This window comes from Amblyraja radiata, chromosome 11 (assembly GCF_010909765.2).
Source record: "Amblyraja radiata isolate CabotCenter1 chromosome 11, sAmbRad1.1.pri, whole genome shotgun sequence".
Lineage (NCBI taxonomy): Eukaryota > Metazoa > Chordata > Chondrichthyes > Rajiformes > Rajidae > Amblyraja > Amblyraja radiata.
The window spans coordinates 52,557,302-52,584,798 of NC_045966.1; the positions used below are offsets into that span (position 1 = coordinate 52,557,302).

Here is a 27,497-nt window from a genome sequence, read left to right on the forward strand (position 1 = left end):
AATACCTTCGAAAATTTGAGGAAATCTGTAACATCATCCCTTAACCTTCTCATTCCGAAAGAAAAAAGACACAGTCAATTCAGCTACCCTGATAATCAGATTTCTTGAACAAAGCACCAATAAGAGATTTATGTAGCACTCTCCATTGAGCCATACGAGATAGCAAACATTGCACTGATTTTTTTGGGAGAAAATGGTTAGGGATAAAGTGATTCGCTAATCTGATGGCTCATGATACAGAGACAATTTCAACTTATATTTTTGGAGAATCTTTTGTGAAGTGGATAACTTAGAGTGCAGGTATCAGAAATACTGGACAATTTCAATGGTAGGATGCAACTTTAAGGGTTATAATCAGATGATTATTGGGATGACATTGAATGACCTAATCCTGGTTATCCTTATTCTATGTACCGACTACAGTACAAAGGTACTGTGTTGCAACAGAACAAAACACAGAATGAATGTAGATCAGGGTATGGTTGAAAAGCATAATATTTTATCAAGTAAAATTTGTTCATTGAAGTTCCACTCGTAGAACTGCAAGCTGAATGTCTCACTATGTTGATCAAGCTTTGCATAATATATGTTTGCTATCATTACGGCTACAATATCTTGCTTGCTGGGCGAAAATATTATCGGCCATCACTGCATTTCCGTCCACATACATGGCGATAAAAAAATCCAGTATCTTTTCGAACATAGGTAATAAATGTATAAATGCCCCACTTTGTCCAACGTGTGACCCACATGTAAAATCCTGACTTAATGCATCCCAGTAACCTCCCTGAAGATGATGTGAGTAGACTACAAGAGCTGATATCCCTAGAATTTGTAGCATTTGTAACAGAGATATAATCGTCAACTGCGCAAGAGTAACGAATCCTACCTCACACCCACACACGTGCACTCACACCCACACGCACAATTTCATGCACACACACACACACACACACACACACACACACACACACACACACACACACACACACACACACACACACACACACACACACACACACACACACACACACACACACACACACACACAACTATTTGCTGGACTACACACCTGATGGCTCAAGAAACAAATCTTGGACCAACTTCTTCCACATATAAAAGGCACATTCATATATAATTAATACATCATTAACAATGTAATTCCACTCAAGTTATAACAGGATGTGGAATGATTTATTCATATAAAACAAAATGTAATTATTAATAAAACAAATTGCATAGTTGCCAAAAGCTCTCTTCAATCTGCATTCTCATTCTAAAATTTGGGGCTTTTTTTCCCATGCATCTTTAAGCTTGCATGCACCTTGCGAATTTAACCCATTTTTATTACATTACTTTTAGACAAATTATCTAGACATGTTTCTTTTGTGAGTTGGATTATCTCGCACCCATCTCTCTGCTGGATTGCTACATGCCATGACGATTTATTAAATGCAAGTAAAGAGAGAGGAGAGTGTCACGTTCGCACTCTCAGTAGTGGGTTGCTGCCTGGTCAACTGTGTTCAGCTCCAGCACATGCAGCCAACCTCCCAACGAGGAATGGGTTAATGAATGACAATGTTAGAGACAAACTGCAGGCACAGGGTAAGGAGGAGGGGGAAAAAAGAGAGAGACTAGGTCCACTTACAGGATCTCCAAGTCACGCAAGGCTCTGAAGGTTCCATCCTCGATACAACTTATGTGGTTGTTGTCCAGCTGCCTGTTAAACAAATAAAAAAACAACAAAGAAACGCATCAGAGGGGCAGCAAAAAGACAAAGCCACCTTTCTCAGCAGGCAAGGGTCTCGGACATTCTCCGCACCCTTCGCTGGTAACACTGAGCCTGACAGTAGAAACACCAGGCTGCCTCTGGCCTGGCACACCACGATGCCTTTCTCCTCCACCGAATGAAAAACCTCGCAGTGAGCACAGAAGCCTATCAGCTCTCCGTAAATATTAATTGCGCAGTTTTTTAAAGGCAGAGGGAGTAATTTCATTACATTAGGTGGCCTAATCCATTACAGGCTTTTACTGTCCTGTCATTGAAACCATTTCATTAAAAGTAAAGGCTTCTAAATCACTCGAGGTCACACAGTTGCCCTCGCCGACCTACCAGAATTTTTTTCATTCTTTTCAGTTCTCCTGGTTTTAGAGGCTGTCTCGAAGTCTGCCTGATAAGTCTGTGACACAATGCTGAGTACTCAGTCACTGCACTGATCTGTCAGGGCGCACACAGAGTACACAGCACTCTAAATTAAGTACAACAATTCTCATTTGATATTCACTAATTACGCTGTGTGCCAAAAGCATGCAACATTGCCCTGAGATTGAGCCATCAACTCCATCCCCTCAGTCAAGGGTGTACCCTCCAAAAGAAAAGGAAAAGGAGGAATATTTAGGGGGCCATCAATTGCTGTTTTAAAGCAGCATTGTCGACATGTGAAAATCATGAATGACCAAGTGGGAACAACCGACTGAGTGGCAGTCACACAGTGACCAAAATCATGTAAAATGCATAATCCTTCCTCGTGTGAATGTAATGCATTGACCGGCTGGGGTGGTCAGTGATCAGAGAATAGGGTGTGGAGTGAGATAATGATAGAATAGCAAGAGACCCGGGTTCGATCCTGTGTGGAGTTTGCACGTTCTCCCTGTGTTCACCCGAGTTTCCTTCGGGAGCTCCAGTTTCTTTCCACATCCCAAAGATATGCGAATTGGTGAGTTTTATTGGCCGCAGTAAGTTGTCCCTTTTGTGTGGGTGCAATCTCTAAAGGGCCTGTCCCACGAGCATGCGACCTGCATGCGGCAAGCGCGACCAAACCGGAAGCGGGGCTCGCGCGGAGGTCTAATGATCCCCGTACAGGGCCGGCCCCACCAGCGCGACGAGCGCGACCAAACCGGAAGCAGGGGCCGCGCGGAGGTCGAGTAAGTGACGTGAAGTTCGAACGAAGTCCACGGGATGTTCGCGCGTGACGTACGGTGTCAAGACGCTGCGTATTGCGTCGAGAAGCTGCGCACGCCCGTCGAGGCGGTGCGTACGGCATCGAGGTGGCTGCGGGCCGGCAGGCCGTTGCCGCGCAGAATTTTTGAACACGGTCAGTTTATCGGAGCCCCGCGCAATGTCGGGACCAGCTCCGCACAACTCCATAGGGCTCCGGCGATTGAAGTGGGACCGGCCCCACGAGGCCGTACGGCTCAAGCGACCACGTTAGTTCGCGCTTGCCGCATGGAGTTGCATGCTCGTGGGACAGGCCCTTAAGATTGAAGGGGAGGGGGGTGATGTTGTTGAGAACGTGGTGAGAATAAAAGTGGTATTAATGTAGGATTAGTGTACAGTGGTTGATGGTACGAACTTGGTGGGCCAAAATATAAATTTCCATATTCTCTGACTCTAGTAAAATAAAAGCTCTTCACCATACCAAGTGATTCAGAAAGTGCAAATAACATAGGCAATAGATTCAGTGCTTTTACTTCTTATGCTTTGTTATCCATAGAGAAAAAGACACAACATGTCAGGATAACTCCATGGGCCAGTCAGCATCTCTGGAAGACATGGGTAGGCAATGTTTTGAGTCAGGACCCTTCTGCAGAAGTGGGGAGGGTGAGGGGGAGAAAGTTGAAAAAATAGATATGGGTGGGGCAAGGTCTTGCAAGTGATAGGTGGATACAGGTGGGAGTGGAGGATTGTTATGAATAGAGTCTGGCTTACAGCTTAAAGTCTGGGAACATTTGTGAGATGTCCAGTGGTATGAGTTTGGGTCTACAGGCAGAGCATTATAAAGGGGAGCCAGGTACTATCAACAGTGAAAAAGGGATTGTGGAAGGAAGATTAGAATAAAGTGTCATGGAGTAAACAGTATGGATACGGGCCTATCAGCTCAACTCATCTACGCCAACCAAGACTGCTATCTATGCTAGTCCCATTTGTCCACGTTAGGCCCATATCCATTTGGGCCTTTTCTATCCATGTATCTATTCAAACATCTTTTAAATGTGTTATTGTACCCGCCTCAACTATTTTCTCTGGCAGCTCATTCCATATACATTCCATCTTCTGTGTGAAGAAAGTGCCCCTCAGGTCCCATATAAATCTTTCCACCTTGCCTTGAACCTCTATGCCCTCAGCTTTAGATCATAAAATATAGAAACAAAATTAGGCCATTCAGTCCATCGAGTTTATTCCACCATTCAATCGTGGCTGATTTATTTTTCCCTCTCAACCCCATTCTCCTGCCTTCTCCACGTAACTTTGGAGGCTCTTGCTAAACAAGAACCTATCCTGGGAAAAAGACCGTGCGCTTTCATTTTATCTATGTCCTCATGATTTTATACATCGTTATAAGGTCATTCCTCCTCTTACCATCCAAGCAATAAAGACCGAGCCTGTCCAATCTCTTCCTATCAATTGACCCTTCAAAACTGACACCATTCTCGTAAGTCTTCTCTGTACTCTTTCCAACTTAATGATATCTTTCCTATAGCAGTCTGACCAACACTGTACACAATATTCCAAGCACATTGATCTGGGAACACATGTACATTCCTGAAGCCAACATAGATTAACACATGCATTGGCAAGGCACAGAAGGTCACAGAACCACATACTGGTAAATAGAATGAGTGTACATGAGCTGATGGCCTGCATGGACATGGTGGGCCAAAGGGCTTCTTCCTGTGCTGATCGACTCTATGTCTACAACATTACTCCAAGATAAATACGTATTGATTGGAGAGAGATGTTTGAGAAATCGGGAACTTTTGAAGTGGTTGGGCATCAAAGGTTTGGAAGTACAGGGACAGCCTGTGGTTACTGGGAAGGTCACTAGTATCACTGATAGGAGGATTTATCTGATTTGAAGGTAGACCAGAAGCCTGGAGAAGGGATTATAAACCTACAATGAAACTGTTTGAATCCACTCCTCGTCACTTATCTGCTTGGGGATTGGGTTAGTAAAACAGTATCTACTGGGGTAGTATAGGCGTTTGCTTTCCAAAAGTTGTGATCAGCAAAATAATCCAAAGCCTAGGCTTCCCAGATTGGCTAAATTCCTGAATTAAAAGTTAATAATTAATTGCAGTATTGTCAAACTAAAATGTATGAATTGTGATCTTTCACTTTAGGGCAGCAGGGCGAAGGCCGCAGGCGGCAACAGGATTAACAAACTCATCAGGAAGGCTGGCTCCGTCCTGAGGGTGGAGTTGGATTCATGGGAGGTGGTCTTGGAGGGGAGGATGCTCCTCAAACTGCAGAGCATCTTCGACAATGCAGCTCACCCCGTCCGTGATCCACTGGTCAACCTGAGGAGTACCTTCAGCAACAGACTGGTTCCACCAAGATGCAGTACAGAACGCCACAGGATATCCTTCTTACATGTGGCTATCAAACTATACAACTCCTCCCCCTTCTGTCGTGGGGTGGACTGACTCACTGACTCCCTCCCCCATCCCCCCCACCCCAAATCTTTGCACATCCCAATCCTTTCCACTTGTCACGTTAATTTTATGTTTCATGTATCTTGTGTTTTATGACTGTTGACAGATCAATTTCCCTCCTGGGATAAATAAAGTTCTATTGTATCGTTATCTAGCTGTGTTATGAATGTTGCTGGGGAACAGTGCAATAATAATTTTATTTAAGACCTCTATTTTGAGTGATTTGTTCGGTTTATAAACGAATGTTGACATTAATCTTTAATATGAAGGTGAAGCTGGGTACTTCACCTCTGATCTACCGCACTCCCTCTCTAACTAGGAAACAAGTAGTAATTAATGATGCATTTAGCAGTGACAGTTTGCCCCTCAAGTAGAGTTAATAATGAGACATGAAATTCACATGGAAACAAAAATAAAAGTATATTTAACAAACTGTAATCACTGAGATCAAGTTTTTTAAGCTGAAGATAGACACAAAATGCTGGAGTAACTCAGCGGGCCAGGAAGCATCTTGGGATAGAAGGAATGGGTGATGTTTCGGGTTGAGGCCAATCTTCAGACTATGAAGACTTCGGTCTGAAGAAGGGTCTTGACCCAAAACGTCACCCGTTCCTACTATCCAGAGATGCTGCCTGTCCTGCTCGAGCTAATTCAGGAGTTCTCCCGAGTTTCCCCTGATTCGAACTCGGAGAATTACGGTAATAGCCACTCGTAGGTACTCGGGGCTTTCGTGGACATCTTTCAACATGTTTCAACATTTTTCAACACGAGTCTTCACGAGCTTACCGCGTTTCCCGAGTACCTGCTGTTAGCGTTACGAGCCGCGAAGAGACGTCCCGAGCTCCGACGTACCCGCTACGTACATTCTACGTGCTTACCACGAGTTTGATTTTTTTTTAAACTCGGGAGAGCTCTTGAATTAGCTCGTACAGTGGGACAGCCCCATTACTCCAACATTTTGTGTCTATCTTCAGTGTAAACCTGCATCTGCATTTCCTTCCTATAAGGTTTTTAAGCCTATAGCTTAAACCATTCATTTGTTCAAAAAGTGTTTTCCTGCAACATTGAATGACCTATCCCACTGGCCCTAATTTTGTTTTGCACTTTCCATGGGGAATGTCTCAGGGAGCAATGAGGAGTGAGCTTCACTTCATTGTAGCCTGTATAATCTTATTTTGAAGCTGTTTGCTATTGAAAACTGAATGGTGTTGTATTACTGTGTTGGGCACATAATGTTTTTGGGAGCAACTAAACACACTATAAATAAAACAATGTATTACAACTTGCTGACAATGAGATAAATAAAAGCTATTTAAAAAGCAGGTGGTAGAAATAATAGAATTATGGATCAAACTGCACAGGAAGCGGTGGTCATTTAGCATATTGCACCAAGGTCAGCTCGTTGAAAAAACATATAGTTAATTCCACTCACTAAATTCTTTGTATTGTATTGTATTGTATTCAAATTTATTGTCATTGTCTCTGGGTATCTGGGATATGCTGGGTGTTCTTAGCATATCCCAAATAAATAATTGAGAACTTTGTTCAGAAAAGATAAATTAAACCTGGAATATAGCAAAATGAAGAACTGCTGGAAAGGGTGCAGAGAAGATTTACGAGGATGTTGCCAGGACTAGAGGGTTGGAGCTATAGGGAGAAGTTGAGCAGGCTAGGACTTTGTTCCTTGGAGAGCAGGAGGATGAGGTGCGATCTTGTAGAGGTGCATAAGATCATGAGAGGAATGATAGGGTAAATGCATGGTGTCTTTTCCCCAGAGTAGGGGAATCAAGGACCAGAGGACATAGGTTTAAGGTGAGGAGAGAAATATTTAATAGAAGGGCAATTTTATTTTTACACAAATGGTGTTAGGTATAAGGAACACACCGCTGGAGGAGGTAGTTCAGGCAGCTACTATCACAACATTTAAAAAACATTTGGACAAGTGTGTGGATAGGATAGGTTTAGAGGGATATACAGGCAGGTGGTACTAGTGTAGATGGGGCATATTGGTTAGCCGAAGGGCTGTTTCGATGTTGTATTACTCTATGACTCTCAGTGCAAGAGAAGCAATTTTATCCCCGATCTTCTGTAGGAACTTTCATTACTGCTTGAAAGGAGCATCTGGCCTGAAATTTGGCCCACTGAATATAAGGCATATTCTGCTTTCAACCTTTCAGCATTATTGTCCAACTCACTGATCTTAAAAAAGTTTTTTTTTGCGGATTTCAATGGAACAACCAGAGCTAACTGGAAGTGTTCAGTAAATGGTAAGGAGCCAAGAAATGCCGATGAACAGAGGGACCATGGGGTTCAAGTCCACAGAAAGTGGCAACGCATGTAGATAGGATGGTAATGAAGATGTATGGCAACATGGTGATGCAATGGACAACAGATGGTGAACTACTCTGGAAGGTTAGGTTGCATGGAATCCAAAATGAGCTGGCCAAATTGATTCAAAATTGGATGGAGTTAAAGAGTAGCTGAGGAAGGTTGTTTTTTATTGGACTGCCACAAAGGTCAGTGCTGAGTTCATTGTTGTTCATTATCTACAGTACATGGGGTCTAGGAAAGAGCGTTCACGTCGCGGCCGTGTTTCCACCAATCTTTCCACCACCGCGCACAAGAAGCACAAGAAGCGCAAGACAGACACCATTGTATGCAGATGCCGAGAAGTGTGGTCAGCTCTGGCTGAACAACTTCTGATCTTGTGTGTGGACGCGATATGAAGAAGCTCTACAGTACATGAACGAAATGGATGACAATGTAGATTGCTAGTAAATTTACAAGTGACACTAACATTGTGGCTCAGGAGTGAGGAAAAATATCAAAGTTTAAAACAGTATCTACATCAGTTGGGAAGGTGAGCCAAGGAATGGCAAATTAAATTTAGCTCTGACAAGCGTATGGTGATGCATTCTGGTATGTCAAACCAGTGCAGGACATACACGATAAATGGTAGATGTCTGGAGAGGTAGAAGAGAGAAATCTGAGCGTACAGGTGACTTGTTCCCTGAAAGGTGCAAGTCAGGTGGACAAGGTGGTGAAGAAGGCCCAGTCATATCAATATTCCTCCATTCTCTGTACCTATCCAACAGCCTCTTAAATGCCTTTAATGTATCCACCTCCACTACCACCCCTGGCAAAGGGTTCCAGCCACCTCCAATCCAAGTCTGTCCAAGTCAACAATTCAAGTTTAAAGGGGGCCTCTCCCTGCAACTAATGCCCCTAATCCAGGCAGCATTCTAGTAAACTTCTTCTGCACCCTTGCCAAAGCCTCAAGATCCTTCCTTCAATGGGAGAACAACAACTGTACACAATACTCCAAATACACCCTTACCAAAGTATTACAGAGCTGCATCATGACATTCTGACTCTTGTACTCAAGCCCTAATCAATGAAAGCAAGCATACCAAAATCCCTCTTTACCACTCTATCCACTTGTGTTGCTATATTCTCACAAATACTGTAGTGTGACCGGGCAGTGGTGCTGCATATAATATTATGAGAGGCATGAATAGGGTAAATAGTCAGAATCTATTTCCCGTGATAGAGGGCATAGCTTTAAGAAGAGTGGAAAGAGTGAAAAGGGAATTCAAGGGGTAAGTTGTTTTTTTCACAGGGAGAGTGGTTGATATCTGGAATCGCTGCCAAAAGAGATGGTCAAATCAGACACGACCACTATATGACCACAGCTTTACAGTGCCGGAGACCCGGGTTCGATCCTGACTATAGATGCTGTCTGAACGGAGTTTGTACGTTCTCCCCGTGACCTTGTGGGTTTTCTCTGAGATCTTCGGTATCCTCTCACACTCCAAAGACTTACATATATGTAGGTAAATTGGCTTGGTATAAGTGCAAATTGTCCCTAGTGTGTGTAGGATAGTGTTAATGTGCGGGGATCACTGGTCGGCATGGACTAGGTGGGCTAAAGGACCTGTTTCCGTGCTGGATCGCTAAACTAAACTAAAAACACTATTTTGAAGAGACATTTAGACAGGCAGGGAAGGCTGAGAGGGATAGGACCTACTAATAAGGCAAATAAGTTTAATGCGAAGGCCAAAAGGGTTGCCGTGGATGTGGCGATGTGTCAGCTTGCAGGCAAAACAGAGAACACCTGCTTGTGTGGGCCACAACAAAATCCTCTTGCTTAATGCCAACAAAACCAAAAAAATTAATCCTGGACTCAGAAAGGGGATGACTGGAAGCTTTATGCCAGTTTCCATTGATAGATTGGCAGCAGAGAGAGATAGCAGCTTCAAATTCCTCAACATCTTGGATGACCTGCCCTGGATCCGATACACAGATGTAATCATGAAGAAGATGCTTCAATGCCTCTACTTTCTAAGAGGTTTTAGTTTTAGTTTTTAGTTTCAGAAATACTGTGTGGAAAAAGGCCCTTTGGCCCATCGATTCCACGCTGACCAGTGACCACCCGTACATTAGTTCTATCCTACACATTATTGTCCCTTGTAGCCAAATGTAGCCAATTAACCTACAAACTTGCACATCTTTGGATTGTGGGAGGAAACTGGAGCCGGGAAAAATCCCACGCGATCACAGGGAGAACACACAAACTACATGCAGATAGTACCTGGAGTCAGGAATGAATGGTGCAAGGCAGCAACTCTACCACTGCGCTATTGTGCCGCCCAATGAAATTAAAGAGAATAGGCATGTCACCAAATACGTATAGAACATCAACAGATGCATTGTTGAAAATATCCTGACAGCATTGTGTCCTGGCATGACAATACCAATACACAGGAATGCAAGAGGGTAGAGAGAGTAATGAACTCAGATCTGTCCACCATAGGCACAGTCCTCCCCTCCATTGAAAGCATCCACATAAAGCATTTCCTCAAGAATCCCCACCCTGCCCACTTCTCACTGCTACCATTGGGCAGGTGGTACAGATGCCTCAAGTTCCATACCACTAGGTTCAGGAAAAAGCTACTTTCCTGCAACTATCAAGTCCTGCACAATCTGACGATCTTTCAGACATGTCTCGATCTCCACTTCAAATACCTCCAGAGAGCCAGTCTCCACGATCTTCTGGGGTAGAGAAATCCAGAGATTCACCACCCATTATGAGAAGTTGAGACACACCTCAATTCTAAGGGGACCGCCTCCTGATCTTGCAACCATGACCTCTCATTTGATTTTCATAATTGTTAAAACATCTGGCATCCACTATGTTGCATTTCCTAATGATCTTATATGCCTCAATTAGACAATTTCTCATTCTTCTAAACTTCAAGGTAATGTACATCTAATTTCTGCAGCTACGCATGATGTGGGGGACATCCCCCACTGCACATAAATGGAGAAAGAGTGGACAGAGTCTCCAGTTTCAGGTTCCTGGGCACCCACATCTCAGCAGATCTCAAGTGGTCAACTAACATGAACTCCCTGGTAAAGAAGGCACAACAACGACTTTACTTCCTAAGATCACTCGGGAAAGTCAATCTGCCACAACAGCTGCTAGTGTCATTCCACCATTGCTCCATAGAGTGTGTCCTGACACATGGCATCCTGGTGTGGCATGGCAACAGTTCTGCGGCTGATAAGAAGACTCTGCAGAGAGTCATCAACACAGCCCAGAAGATCACCAACACACACCTGCCTGCCCTGGAAGAGATCTATAGCTCTCGTTGCCTGCGAAAGGCATCACACATCCTAAAGGACTCATCTCATCCCGCACATCACTTGTTTGCCCTTATGCCCTCAGGAAAGCGTTACAGGTCCATCAAACCACAACATTAACAAACAGTTTCTACCCAAAGGCCATCACCACTCTGAACTCTGCACTGAACACGCACCCCCCATAGCCAATGTTTTGTACTGCTATAACACTATACTATGCAATATTGCACATTCTGACTTGATGACGTTTTTCTTGCCGTTTTTGCTGTTTTCATTGTTGTTATTTATTTATCTGATACGTTGGAGCTCCGTCCGCTCGGGCAGTGCGCCTGATTAGTAGAGTTAATAGGACTTGATGTTTCAATCCCTGTTATAAATCGGCACTCTTGCAGCGGGATTGGAGTGGTGAAAGGTAGGGTAGATACGTCATCCCATAGGGCACCCTCCTTCTTTGACGTTTCATTGATAAGCCCACAACATCTCCAGATGGCTCAATGGTGATACCTGGTGTCCCAGTTACACCCCCCCCCACCCTCAATTCCATAACCTCCTGTCTTCATCTTGCAGCCCAATTGTTGTCTCTCCATTTGATCTAAAGCCAATTGCTGCTTTTTTCTGCAGAATTTGATAATGATATGACTGCTTGTTGGAGGGAGCGACCCCTCACCCCCATTTTCTTTAATAGCCTGGTCATAGATGTAGCAACAAATCCCCTATATCCCACTTCGCCAAGGAAAATCTTGGTCTTCCAGCCATTCTGGGAAGCTTCAGTTGCCAGTTCAGAGTACTTGGTCTTTTTCCTCTCATAAGCTTCTTCAACACCATCTTCCCATGGAACTGTCAATTCCACAACGTATGCCAACTTGGCTGTTGTGGACCACAGGACCATGTCTGGCCGGAGTGTTGTACCCACTATGTCTGGGGGAAACACAAGCTTTTTTTCTTAGTCCACTTCCATTTTCCAATCCCGAGCAGGCTGCAGAATGCTTGCATCCTTTGATGATATCTGGTGCTCTAGAGGTTGGCCTGCTGGTACAAATGTTGTGAAGTGGACACTTCCTGCCGATGTTTGTGGGGAAACATTTATGATCTTACGCCACTGTTCCAGGATTGATGCCAGCTGTCTGAGAACTTGGCCGAGGTTCATAATGCATCCTGTTAAAATGTGCCTTAGTGATGCAGGTGCTTGGCAAAAGGAGCAAATGGGGTCTTCTCCGAACCACTGCTTCAGGTTCTGGGGTGATGATAGAACATCATAAGTGGCTCTGATGACAAAACTTAGCCGAGATCCTTCCATTTGCCAGATGTCACGCCAGCTGAGTTTCCTCTTTTCCAGGCTCTCCCAGTTAGTCCATTGGCCCTGCTTGGCCATTGACATGCTTGACCTTGGCATGTCGTTCTGCCTCCTCCCGTCTTCTCACCTCCTCCACCACGAGCCGTCTCTTCTGCACTGATGTTGCCTTGTGCCATTGAGGAGCTTTTGGGACGAGTCCGAGCCCGGCTCTCCCGTGTTGGACTTGGCCAACCACATCCCGGAAATGAAGAGCAGACTTAGCACTCTGAACGGCTTCAGATGGGGTCCACTTCCTCCCCGTTGCCACACTGGGCGCTGCTGTTTGAATACCAGTATCTTCAGATGCAGTGAGGGTCATGACCAACCTTGCTTTAGTGCATTTGAACTCTTCCACAAGTCCTGCAATGGGCAATTCCAATTTGCCACTCCCGTACATTCCGACAGCACTTAAGCATCGTGGAAGTCCATGCCACTGTTTCACATGTGTGCTGATCATTCTTTCCAGCTTTTCCACTTTACCCTAACCCTAATTTCATTGTATGTATTTACAATGACAATAAAGTGTATTATTATTATTGTTACTTATTGGTTATAAAGACAGGATATGCAAGGAACACTGATATGAAAGCTCCATGAAAGGTGGCAACACACGTTAATATGGTGGGTGTATGACATTCTAGCCTTTATCGGTCTGGGTGATGAGCATAAACACTGGGAAGTCATGTTGCAGCAGTATAATATTTTGGTTAGGCCACATTTGGAGTGTTGTGTGCAATTCTGATTGCCACACTATAGGAAGGAAAGAGAAAGTGCAAAATACGTTTACCTGAATGTTGCCTACATTGGAGAGTACTAGGTATAAAGGAAGCTTGGAAAAACTTGCATTGTTTTCTCTGGTGTGTCGGATACTGAGCAGCGATCTGATGGCACCATATAAAGTTATGAGCGGCATAAATAGGGTAGAGAACCAGAGTCATTTACCCAGGATGGAAATGGCAAAGAATAGAAGGCATAGATTTGTGGGTGAAATTGGATAAGTTTAAGGAGATATGGGAGCAACCTTTTTTGTTCAAAAGGCAGTAAATGCCTGGAATGCGCTGCCAGGTGAGGTGGTGGATGGAGATATGATAGCAACATGTAAGAGGTATTTAGACCAACACGTGAGCGGGCAGGGAATAGAGGGGCACAGCCAATGGGCAGACAGTGGGATAAGGTAGTTTGGTATCCTGGATGATGCAGGCATGGCGCGCCGACGAGCCTGTTCCTGTAGTGTTCTGTACTGTTTTATATTCAATGAGTTTCAGGTGATTCAGAGATTATGGAAGGTTGATGTGTAAAGGTCAAAAGAAAAAGCACAGGGTGCATTTTGCATATAAAAACATGGCAATAGAGGGGAAGAAATTACAACTGAGTTTAATCCAAGTAAGTGTGAGCTGTTGCATTTTAGGAGGTCAAATGTAACCGAAAATATATACAATTAAATGCATGAATCTTAACAGCATTGACGTAAAGGGGAACCTTGGAGTTCAAGCCCATAACTCCCTGAAAGTGGCAACACAAGTATATAGAGTGGTGAAGAAAGCATATGGTTTGCTGGCTTTCATAGGTTGGGGCATTGAGTATAAGAGTCAGGAAGACATGATGTAGTATTATAGGACGTTGATTAGGCTGCATTTATAGATTGTGAGCAGTTCTGCTCACCCCATTACAGGGAGGGTTGTGGAGGCTTTGGAGAGGGTGCAGAGGAGGTTTACCAGAATGATGCCTGGATTGAGGGGTATTATCTACACAGAGGGATCGGAAAATCTTGGATTGTTTTCTCTGGAATGCCAGAGGATGCAGGGAGACCTGAAAGAAGTACATCAAATTATGGAGGCTTAGGTAGGGTAGACAGTCAGAATCATTTCCCAGGATGGAAAAAATCAAATACTAGAAGGCATAGGTTTAAGGTGACAGGGGCAATGTAAAAAAAGATGTGCAGGGCAAGTTGTGTGTAGGTAGATAAGTAATGGTCTTGGCAGCCAGTAATGGTCATGTTCAGTACTGAAGGGCCTGTTCTTGTGCTGTTCTACGTTCTATATTCTAACCATACAGCATCTTTTCCAGACTTTGATTGCCTAAAGTACCTGAGGTAGATTAGTGTAGTTGTATGGCTGCCAAAAGTGAAAGGTCACTTCATATGCAACCAATTTACACACAGATAGGACCTACGATGAGATGAATGACTTATTCTAGTTTTGGTGAAGTGGGCCAAGGGATGTGGAGAATTTCAAACCTTGTTTGATACTCAATGATGTGTCAATCAATGTTGTATTATGAGCACCCACAACAGTGACCAATTCCCTTTATGAATCCCTAAGCTACTTGATTAGTAAGGGCGTCAAAGGTTATGGTGAGAAGGCAGGAGAATGGGGTTGAGAGGAAAAAATAGATCAGCCATGATCGAATGGCAGGGTAGACACAATGGCATAATTCTGCTCCTAGTCTTTATGGTCTTATGGTCTAATTTCAATTCCATGGAGGAGGCGATCTGTAGGATTGGAACTAATTTACTCAGCTGCCAAAAGTGAAAGGTCACTTCATTCACATCTCATGGCATCCCGTCCGCAACAGGGAATTCTTCACTGAAATTCAGTTTCAGTGGAGAACAATTCCATCAAAAAGCTGGAGAAGAAAAAATATGCATCCTTCCGAACGTTTGGAAGACAACTGAATAATACAATGGATGTGAAAGAGAGAGCATTAACAAAATGACATATTCAGAGTTCATGGCTTCAATAAAGCTGCTGGAAAGAGTAATTAAGAATTACAATATATTGTAAGATAAATTAGCTCTCTCTTGTGTCTAACTGCATGCATTCCATGAAGCATTCCCGCAATAAATATAAATCACTGCAACTATTTCACTTAGCCTTGTTAAAAAAAAAAAGCAATATGTGATCTTGCAACCATCTTGTGCTTTTTTTAAGCTTATGCTGGTGAGATTAATTAATTACTGGAATCTGTAAATTATAATATTCTTGTTTTAGAAATGTTTAAAATAATGGGGAAATATGATGTAGATATTAGAGCATAAATTATTCATTTTTCTGATTCTGAATATAAGGATTGATTTGATCAGGTCCAAATTTAATTATTATGAATGAAACATATTTGGGTATGTGAAATTTGTCCATTATTGTCCATATGAATTTTACAATTATTCTGCCCCCACTAACAAAATAGCACTGGGATTTTGGTCATGATGCATATTTGCACCTTTCCTGACACCATCTATTATCATTGTCCTTAAAGTGCTGGGAGAAATTCATCCAAAAGCACTAAGCCTTGGAGACTGAGGCCAACTTTCAAAGCAATTTATTTTCCATTTGTTTTACAGAATGTTTTCTTCCTTTCTGCCTCATGTTCATTCTTCACCATTACTATAGACAATAGGTGCAGGAGTAGGCCATTCGGCCCTTCGAGCCAGCACCACCATTTACTGTGATCATGGCTGATCATCCACACTCAGCACCCCGTTTCTGCCTTTTCCCCATTTCCCCTGACTCCGCTATCTTTAAGAGTTCTATCCAACTCTCTCTTGAAAGCATACAAAGAATTGGCCTCCACTGCTTTCTGTGAGAAAAGGTTTTTCCTCATCTCTGTTCTAAATGGCTTACCCCTTATTCTTAAACTGTGGCCCCTGGTTCTGGACTCCCCCACCATCGGGAACATGTTTCCTGCCTCATGTGTGTCCAAACCCTTAATAATCTTATATGTTTCAATAAGATCCCCTCTCATCCTTCTAAATTCCAGAGTGTACAAGCCCAGCTGCTCCATTCTATCAACATATGACAGTCCCATCATCCGGGAATTAACCTCGTGAACCTATGGTGCACTCCCTCAATAGCAAGAATGTCCTTCCTCAAATTTGGAGACTAAAACTGCATACAATACTCCAGCTGTGCTCTCACTAGGGCCCTGAACAACTGTAGAAGGACCTATTTGCTCCTATACTCAACTCCTCCTGTCATGAAGGCCAACATGCCATTCACTTTCTTCACTGCCTGCTGTACCTGCATGCTTACTTTCAGTGGTACACAAAAATGCTGGAGAAACTCAGCGGGTGCAGCAGCATCTATGGAGCGAAGGAAATAGGTGACGTTTCGGGCCGAACCCCTTCTTCAGACCGGTTACTTTCAGTGACAGGTGCCAAGGGGTCCCAGCAGAGTGAAAGGGGACAGCAGGGAAATGGTTTTCCAGGAAGACACCATAAATAGATGTCAGGAACAGAACATGGGTTGCAGGAGGCAGGAGAAAGCAAACACTCATTACAGAAAGTAAGAGAGGGTCAGTAACAGTGATACTGAGGTGGAAAATGGGTTGGAGCAACACTGTTAAGGCTCAGATAAGGCTGTTTACAGACAAAGGCCTGGAATGCTGGTATTTGTAAATACAATCAGTCACAACATCTTTTTGCCAGTGAGATATCAGATTTGACAGAAGAGCTCCTTGGAGCAAAGCTCTGTCTTTGATTATCAAGGAGTGCACTATAATAAAGCTTCAGTGAAAGAGGACTTCTAGTTGTGCTCTGTTGCCTCAGGATGGGAAACAATTGCAAAGGGGTTGGGATTTGGAAACTGGAAAGTATTGAGATATTTGTACCAGATGTTGCTGAGGCCGCACCAGGAGGATTAGGCACTTTATTGGATCCCTTGTTTAAATAAGCATTTACCAGCATTGAATGCAGTCCAGAACAGATTCACTCAGCTAGTTGCTGTGATGAAAGAGTTCCATCATAAATGGATAAGAAAGTTACATCTGTATTTTCGCAGAGTTTAGAAGAATGAGGAATCTGCTTCTTAAAATTTGAAGAACTAAGAGGGCATAGAGATTAGATGTAGGAGTGTGACACAAAGTGCTGGAGCAACTCAGCGAGTCAGGCAGCATTTCTAGTGAAAAGGAATGTGACATTTTGGGTCGAGACCCTTCATCAGATCGTCTGAAGAAGGGTCTGGACCCGAAACGTCTCCTATTCCTTATCTCCACAGGTGCTGCCTGACCCGCTGAGTTACTCCAGCATTTTGTGTCAGCCGTCAGTGTAAACCAACATCTGTAGTTCCTTCCCACAGATGTTGGAGTGTTCCGACTCAAAAGAGGCAACACAGTTACAAGAAGTTGGTCATTCAACGCTGAGGTGTACAGGACTTTTTTCTCTTAGGGTTCTCTACCCTGGATGTTTGTGGCCAGATTATTAAAAGAAGAGATAGATAAGTTTGAAAGATCGGAGAGGGTGGTTAGTGCGTGCAATGTGCTCTCGGGGGTGGCAGTTGAGGCAGATACGACGGTGGTTTTTAAGATACTTTTGGATAGGCAGGTGAATATTTCAGGGAAATGGAGACATATGGATTATATGCAGGCATATAAGAGTTAATCTTTGCATCATGTTCAGCACTGATATTGTGAGCCGAAGGGCCTGTTCCCATGCTGTACTTTTCTATGGATCTGAAGCCTTAAGGCCTGTCCAACTTACGTGTCCTTGGCATGCAAATTACGCGACCTCGTGGTCACGTTGAGGCGTACGGGCATCGTATGGCCGCGCGGGGCCGGTCCCACTTAGAAGCGTGGAGGGGTATGTAGTTGTGTGCGACATCGCGCGGGGCTCCGAAATATTTGGAGTGAACAAAATCTTCGCGCGCCAACGGCCTGCCGCGGAACTGACGGCCAAAAGTGGGACAGGCCCAAGACCCTGGCGCGACGCAATGTCTCACCTTCAATTGCAGCAGAAGCACACAAACGATCGCCGAACTTGGTCCGGATCCGCCCCCACTTCTACTCCCGGAGCGGGGCCAAGAAAATTGAAGATAGACACAAAATGCAGGAGTAACTCAGCGGGACCGGCAGCATCTCTGGAGAGAAGCAATGGGTGACTTTTTGGGTCAAGACCCTTCTTTTCAGACTGAAGAAGAGTGAAGAAGAGTCTCGACACGAAACGTCACTCTTTCCTTGCTGGTCCCGCTGAGTTACTCCAGCTTTGTGTCCATCTTCAAATGACGTCACGCGCTTCAGACGGCTGTGCGTATGCATGTAATCGCGCCCGACCTTCGCCGGACCATCGCGGCTTAACACGACCACGAGGTTGCGTAATTTGCATGCCAAGGACACATAAGTGGGACAGGCCCTTTATGAGAACTAGCCCGGAAAAGCAGATGAGACCTGAAGCAGAATAAATTTAAATATAGTGAATGGTGGGGGACGTTTAAGTGGCCAATGGGTCTTTTATTGTTCCGATTTTCATATGTTCTTACATATTTCAGAGGTTGCTTATATATTATGCTATGATGTAGATTAATGCTAGCTTAATCAAACAACAGGCTCAACTGGTCAATTAACTGCGGGAAAATATAGGTTATAGGTTTAGATCAAACATTATCAGAAAATTATCACTACAGTTTGTAATGTTGAAAATTAAATAAATGTATTTAGAATTCACAACCAAAGCTTCTTATCGTTTACATTTCTGACTTCCTTTTCAATGTAAGAGGATGGGTGCAGCTGGGAAGAAACGTTTACTCTTTAACAGCACACTAGTGCCAATTTCAGAAATGACAAGCTCAAAGTAGATGTAGTGAAACCTCTTCTGTCCACACCCAGCTTAGGTACAAGATAGACGGGAAGAAAGGATAAAAATTACTTTTGTACAAGTCTCTGACAGATTAATTAAAACATTTAAACTGAGAAGATCATTTTCATTTACAGCACAGACATTTTCAACAGTAAATATAAGTAAAAGAAATATCTATTGGTGCTGTAAATCTGAAATAAAAATAGTAAAGTGTTCCAAATGAACAACCAGTTAGAGTGCATCAGAGAAATGAAAAAGAAAGGATCAAGGTTGAGGTTAAGAATCATTCTGATGAGAGATCTTTGTCCTGTAACATTGACTTGAGTTCCCACTTCACAGATGCTGCATGACCTGCTGAGTGTTTCCAGCATTTTCTGTTTCTATTATAATATTTTTTCAAGTTGTGACTTCCTGAATCAGGGATATTATTTGATTCTTTGCAAAATCATGCACACGCATCCTGGCAGGGCGGAGGAAATCATTTGTTGTAGATGATTACCTATATAAAGGTCTGTTGCAAGCTCCCAGAATGTAAACCAAAAATTCAACACCACTCACACATTTTTGACATCAAATTCATGGCATTTACAAAAAATGATGACACTGCTCACAAACTGATGATGTCAAATGCACGCCATCTACAAAATGTTATGACACAGCTCACACATTTTTGATGTCAACATATTTTTGATGTCATCTCTACTCACAAATTTTTGATGTCAACGATTCCACGGAAAGCTTTCCTGGGAAGAGCTGGAATCCGATTCTCACTCAAGTCACTGTAAATAAGGAGAGCAAGATTCAATACTGAAATTTCAAAATATACTAGAACTATTTTATGACAAAAGAGAAAGTGTGTGTCACATTGAAGGGAAACCTCTTCACCAATTGGCTTGTAGTTGAGCAAACGGTTTCGAGCCATGTGTGATTATTTCATGAGTAGGAAGGAACTGCAGATGCTGGTTTAAACCGAAGATAGACACAAAATGCTGGAGTAAATCAGCAGGACAGGCAGCATCTCTGGAGAGAAGGAATTAATTTATTTTCATTCCTTCTCTCCAGAGATGCTGACTGTCCCGTTGAGCTACTCTAGTATTTTGTATCTATATGTGATTATTTCATGTCTTGAAAGAAAATTCAAATCTTCAGGAACACTTGGATCTCACAGAATTTAATTGGCTGAACCTTTAATTAATCCATTGAGGATTTCATTAGCAGGGTAATTAAAAAATAGTACACTATTTGCAATTGTTTAAGTAGCATTCTGATGAAAGATTATGACTGAAGACTGATTTTGATTTTTTCAATTCTTTAAATAGAAGGCCAACCAATGCTCATTCTCAGGGGAGTTTCATTTAGCAACATAAGTAGTCATGGAACAGACAGCAAAGGGAGAGGAAGACAAGCATTTGCAAATACACATTCAAACAAGACAGAAAGAGGGAGACAAAGACAGAGATGGAAAGGGATTGCGTGGATCGCACAACAGCAGAGGCATATATATTAGTTGAAGGGTAAGGGACAGAGAGAAAGGCAAGGGGATTCCATTTAACAGCAGATGTTTTTACATAACCTATGATCAGGATAAGTATAAAACAAAGAGAGAAACAGAGAGCAAGAGAAACAGCCACAGGGACAAAATGAGAAAAAAGAGAGAGTGAGAGAGAGAGAAAAACAGGATTGGAGCAGGGAATGAAGGAGGCAAAGCAAATTACAAGAGCACAGACAGGATGCCAGTGAGAGATGGGGAGAAATTGTAAGAAATAGGCAGGAATAAAACTTGGGAATATATGTAGGATAAAATTCGGGGGAAAAATCTTGGGGAAGGAAGTTAAAAGACGGCCAAAAACAGATATGTTGTAAGAAAATCAACTCTTTTCAACCGCATGAAGAGCTCTAATCCTTTGCCAATTTGTATGGATGATGTTATTTAAATTGACAGGTTTGGTTGACTAATGTTTCCTTTACAAAAATGCATGTAAGACACATGGAGTTATACAGCCCATTCATTGTATTTAACAGAAAGCTCTTCATTTGGGTTTAATTTCCACAAAACCTGACTAGGGTTCCAGTATAGACAAAAAATGCTGGGGTAACTCAGCGGGACAGGCCGCATCTCTGGAGAGAAAGAATGGGTGACATGACGGGTCTTGAGAGTGAAGGGTCTCGACCTGAAACATCACCCATTCCTTCTCTCCAGAGATGCTGCTTGTCCTGCTGAGTTACTCCAGCATTTTGTGTCTATCTTCGGTGAGAACCAGCATCTGCAGTTAATTCTTACACATAGAGTTCCAGTATATTCACGTTTTACACCATTGACTTTAATTATTTAACTATGCCAGTATCATCCACCTTTAGTTACGCATATATTAAATCTTGGGGAAAAAAAGATTTTGAAAGTTGAGAACTGTATAAAATTGGACTTTGGCATTGGCATTAGTATTGGTTTATTATTGTTACATGTACTGAAATACAGTGAAAAACTTTGCTTTGCGTACTGTCCATGTAAATCATCCACACATGATTACAGTCAATAATGTACAGAATATAGTGTTACAGACAACTACAGACAAAGTGCATAACAGAGTAGGTTCTACAAAAAGGCTTCTCCAAGATCTAATATTTGAAGTGCTCCTGCCTATATAATCTTTGTGTGAAGCAGCAGCAGTGTGCATATTAACACACTGGAGATATGTTTTACAGTGTTCTCCTTGCTCTCCACAAACATTATAGAGGACACTTCAGCCTACAAGGTAGCACTCATTCCCTGGTCTGATTCTGGCTTCATCCAGAATGGATTGTGCTTCATATCATTTCCAGGAGAATCATGACAGAGATGAAACGGGACTGGATACTAAGAAATACTATTCATATTGAACATATCATATTGAAATCATTATTCTTGTAATACCCACTTCCACGCATATCAAGTTGTATTGTAGCGTAAAATTCCATACTTTAACCAGTGGAAATGGAAGCATATCACATTATATTAGTTTGTTGCCTTATCCACTATTTAAAATGGCATTCCGCTGACATGTGTGAAGAAATGGTTCCATCTATTTTGATCTCAATATGCAACATCTCAGGTGCTCACCCACGAAAATGCCATGGGGATGTGTTGGAGTCTATCCCAAGCAAGATAAGAAGAGTTCAATCACATGTGCTGCATGAACCATTGCCAACAACCTGTGTGTTGTGTTCTGTGTCTTGTGTCTACTGTTTGTGGGTAAGTGTGTCTGTTTAGTGTTCAGCCATGAGCGAATGGCGGTGCGGGCTCGACGGACCTGGTGGTCTACTCTCGCACCTACTTTCTATGTTCTATGTTTCTATGTAAGAGCACCAAATAGACTTGGAGGCTGTCCCTTGAGATTAAGTGCGGAGACCATTAAAAGAAGAAATACTAAATTCCCAGGGCAAAGTCCCTGCACCCACAGGGGATTGGAGGGGGCAGGCCTTGTGCACACAGGATCAAAGGGGCTCCCGAACAGAGGCATCACTTTCATAAGGAGCCTGCAAAAGAAAAACATCTTTGCAAATGAAGACAGTCCCTACACTCCAGTCTTTAACACCTACATAGTACCACAGATACAACATAGGGCAGCACAGTCACACAATGGTAGAGTTGCGAATTTACAGCACCAGAGACATGGGTTTGATCCAAACTAGGGGTGCTGCCTATATGGAGTTTGAACGTTCTCCCTGTGGGCACGTGGTTTTCCTCCGGGTGCTCCGGTTTCCTCCCAGATTCCAAAGACGTGTAGGTTTGTAGGTTAATTGGCTTCTGCACATTATCCCTAGTGTGTGGGATAGAACGCGTATATGGGTGATATTTGGTTGGTGTGGATTCATGGGCTGAAGGGCCTGTTTCCATGCTGTGTCTCTAAATAAACTACACTAAATACTGAGTTAGACAAAAACTCACACACATTCTGTTGAGCAGGTCCTCCTGCACTGGATATAACACATGGATCAATTAATCCATTCTTCAATTACTTTAATGGCCAATGCATGTCAATGTTTTTTAAAGAGTATCACCCCACTTAAAGAGCACAGACTCTTGCATAGGAATGGAGGAGATTTTAGTTTAGTTTAGTGTATAGCATGGAAACAGGCCCTTCGGCCCACCAAGTCCCTGCCAACCAGCCATCTCTATATATTAAGTAGGAATTAACGGGTCCTTTTCAGAATGGCAGGCAGTGACTGGTGGGGTGCCGCAAGGCTCGGTGTTGGGACCTCAGTTATTTACAATATATATTAACGATTTAGACGAGGGAATTAAATCTCCAAATTTGCGGATGACACAAAGCTCGGTGACAGTGTGAACTGCGATGAGGATGCTATGAGGCTGCAGAGTGACTTGGATAGGATGGGTGAGTGGGCAGATGCATGGCAGATGCAGTATAAGGTGGATAAATGTGAAGTTATCCACTTTGGTGGTAAGAACATGAAGGCAGATTATTATCTGAATGGTGTAAGAAAGAACTGCAGATGCTGGTTTAAATCAAAGGTAGACGCAAAATGCTGGAATAACTCAGCGGGTGAGGCAGCATCTCTGGGGAGAAGGAATGGGCGGCATTTCGGGTCGAGTCTCGACCCAAAACGTTGCCCATTCCTTCTCTCCAGAGATGCTGCCACACCCACTGAGTTACTCCAGCATTTTATGTCTATCAACTGAATAGTGTCGGGTTAGAAAAAGAGGAGGTGCAATGAGACCTGGGTGTGCTTGTACATCAGTCACTGAAAGTAAGCATGCAGGCAGTGAAGAAAGCTAATGGCATGTTGACTTTCATTGCGAGAGGAATGGCCTACTCCTGTACTATTGTCCATTGTCTATTGTCTAAATGGCCTACCCTTTATTCTTCAACTGTGACCTCTGGTTCTGGACTCCCCAAACATCAGGAACATTTTTTCCTGCATCTAGCATGTCCAATCCTTAGTGAATTTTATATATTTCTGTAAGATCCCATCTCATCCTTCTAAATTCCAGTGAATACAAGCCCTGCCGCTATACTCAACTCCTCTTGTTATGTTAGGACTGAGATGAGGAAAAATGTTTTCACCCAGAGAGTTGTGAATCTGTGGAATTCTCTGTCACAGAAGGCAATGGAGGCCAATTCACTGGATGTTTTCAAGAGAGAGTTGGATTTTGCTCTTAGGGCTAAAGGAATCAGGAGATATGGGGAAAAAGCAGGAACGGGGTACTGATTTTAGATGATCAGCCATGATCATATTGAATGGCGTTACTGGCTTGAAGGGCCATATGGCCTATTCCTGCACCTATTTTCTATGTTTCTATGTTCAACACTATTCTACACACATTAGGGACAATTTTTTTACATTTCCCGAGCCAATTAACCTACAAACCTGTACGTCTTTGGAGAGTGGGAAGAAACCAAAGATCTTGGAGAAAACCCACGTAGTCACGGGGAGAATGTACAAACTCCGTACAGACAGCACCCGTAGTCGGGATCAAACCTGGGTCTCCAGCGCTGCAAGGGCTGTAAGGCAGCAACTCTACCGCTGAGCCACCCTTAATGTGGAGATGTGAAAATCCAGGAAATGTGCAGGGCAATATTTTCACCGAGGGTGGGTGCCTGGAAGGCTTGGCTTGAGGTGGTGGTTGAAGCAGATATGATAGTGATGTTCAAGAGGCTTTTATGACGTCATGTGGATGTGCAGGAAATGGAGGGAATAGGATCACATGCAGGCAGAGGAGATTAGTTTAACTTGGCATCATATTCGGCAGAGATATTGTGGGCTAAAGTGCCTGTTCCTGAGCCGTCCTGTTCTTAGGTTTCTGTTCATGATAAACTCTATTCTGGAGATAATATGCAGATAGCCTTGCAAACGTTGTGAGTTCATGAGTGCTTTCTATTGAGTAGGGATTGTCGCTCCTTGAAGGTCTGGCTGTAACTACCTCCTATCAGGCGCTGCTTATGATAATCCTGGCAGCTCTCCGGCCACACCTGATGCCAGGGCCTCCTTTCTGGCATCTATCTCATTGAGCAAGACTTCCATGGCCCGTTCAGTGAGTGTGGCATCCTCTCTCTCCTCCCTGGCATAATAACTACCTGACCCGTGAGGGAAGTGTCCTTCAGAGATGATGCCTCTCCCAAAACCCTATGTTTTGTAGGTTTGTATGTGTTTGTAGATTTAATTAGACTCTGCAAAATAGTTCTAATATGTAGGCAGTGGGATAACAGAGAACCAAGGTGAACGGGAGATTGATGGTTGGTTTGGACTCAATGGGCCAAAGGGTATGTTTCCATGCCGCAACTTTAAACTAAACACTAAACTGAGATGAGGTCCTATCAGGAAGCATGTGGTCCTGGCTTCGGCTTTTTTATGAGTGTGAATCACTCTAACACCATTTCAGTCTGGGTTGTGTCCATTTTTGTCAGGGCTCAGTTGCATAGTGGCACACAGCCATGCTTAGCTCACCAAACATGATGGCAAAAAAAAATTCAGGGGAGTGTTTACAAATATTATCAGCTCAAGCCAACTTGATTTTGAGCAAACATGGAAACATTATTAAGGGATCAGTGAGGCTGTACCAGAAATGAAGCAAAGCCTGGCTACATTTGCTGTGGACCGTGCTAGCTTTCTGCCATGTTGTCCCAGACGGCCTCCAGCTCTTCAAGGCCTTATTACCAGCTTGACGCCACAGAGTAGCGAGCAAATTTCCCTTCCCCACCATCTCCATTGTTGGTGACTTGCCCATCACCTCATGCCAACTGCAGCTGACCGAGCGAATGCTAATGAGGCACGGCCATGAAAATGGCCCGAGGTTTTCATTTCTCTGACCATCTGGGGTGCAGTGAGATTATTTCTCCCAGTACACATCTGATAATTGTCAAGATCCAGTACCAGCGAGCACCAGAAGGCAGATCATTATCATTTTGGCATATTGGACTTTTAAAATGTATATAAATTTACCTCCTATAAATTACAGTGTAGCGTCATTATTAGTATGAAACCAACTCTGGAATGAAATCTTTTGAGAAGTTCTGCATTTAACCGCAAAAGTAAAACAACCACAGCACAGATACAGAAGCAGGAAAATTGCTTCTCTCTCTCTCCCACAAACAAACTCCATTCTCCCAACAGCTGCTGTCATTAGACTGACACCAAATTGCAAGAGGCTCAATTAATTGTTATTTTATTATTAAATCGTTGAAAACATTAGCGACACAGTGGTGCTGGTTTCCGACGGGCATACCTTACAATGCTGTGTACGACAGTGATCGCAACTTCTACTGAAGTGTGGATGTCCGTTGACTCACTAGAAGCTCATCCGCCCCTTGACAGGCCTCGTTTTTGGTCCTGCTGGGTGTCCACAGCCCCCTCCTCACCTGGCAAACCAGGTGGGGGAGTCGGCTTAGTCACCGTCTATCCAACCATGGAGCAGGTAGCACGGGATTACATGGTACCCGTGACGGGGGGAATTCCCCTCGACCTGACTCAATTAAAGAAAAATTAATTGATGTCGACTGCTTCATAGATAATAATAGGGCAGGACTGCAAGCCAGTTGATACATTCTGGAACATTCTGGAACAGGTTTGGGAGAAACGTGGAACATAGGTTTAGATTACACAAACTAGGGATAGGCTGTTTATTGGTGAAAAAAGATCTCGACCGGAAACAACACTGATCCACGTTCTCCAGAGATGCTGCCTGACCTATTGAGCGACTTCAGTACTTTGAGTCATTTTGTGTATATTTGTGAACTTTTCTTTTATTATTATTGAGGTACGGCGTTAATAGCGTTGTTATTTTTTCTATGGATTCAAAAGGGATCTCCGTGATCCATGGCTGTGCACAGATCATACAGTGGTACAAAGAGAACTGGTTAAGGTTCGAAGATGGACACAAAATGCTGGAGTAACTCAGCGGGACAGGCAGCCTCTTTGGAGAGAAGGAATGGGTGACATTTCAATTCAAGACCCTTCTTAACTCTAAGGTTCTGTGACTTTGTACCAGGTTTTAGGACAATCTCCAAATGCCCTTTTCTTTAGTCACCCAAAGGCTGTGCTGGCATGTTGAATGCCATGGTAAATTTTCATATCAGTATTTACATTCACTGTCTCCAGATATATTGGAAATGGTCCACATTTTCCATGCTCCTGCATGGAGTCATAATTGGAGAATGGTATTGTATGATCATTGCAGGTGGACAGAGCACTGTTGTTTGTGGATATTGAGTATAAGCCCACTCCCTTGTATATTACAATGAAGAAGATGACAGAGGCAGAACTTGCCCTGCAACCTAATGGAAGTATCATCGGCAGCTCGCCTATTGAGATTGGGGTGATTTTGGTTCTCAAATGGAGACAAAGTGGGTTAAAGTTTCCCATAAGTCCTCCAGATCAGCTCTACTAAGCAAGAAGCTTGTTGGAGGTGAAATGGTGAGCTTCAGTCCCTGATCTATTCTCATGGTCTGTCAGGAAGCCGTGATTCCAACCGTCCTCTACATTTATACAACAGCTGTACCCTCACAAAGTGTGGAACGGATGCCACCG

General features: G+C 43.3%; 1 protein-coding gene across 1 annotated transcript in view; it reads right to left on the reverse strand.

Annotated features, from left to right (window-relative positions):
- LOC116978642 (slit homolog 3 protein-like) overlaps positions 1 to 27,497 on the reverse strand; it is a 432,238-nt gene that overhangs the window by 73,549 nt on the left and 331,192 nt on the right. The window contains exons 5-6 of the mRNA XM_033029927.1: positions 19,682 to 19,753; positions 1,649 to 1,720 (exon numbers count right to left, since the gene is read on the reverse strand). Of these exons, the coding sequence (XP_032885818.1) occupies positions 1,649 to 1,720; positions 19,682 to 19,753 (144 nt within the window). The remainder of the gene's footprint in view (positions 1 to 1,648; positions 1,721 to 19,681; positions 19,754 to 27,497) is intronic.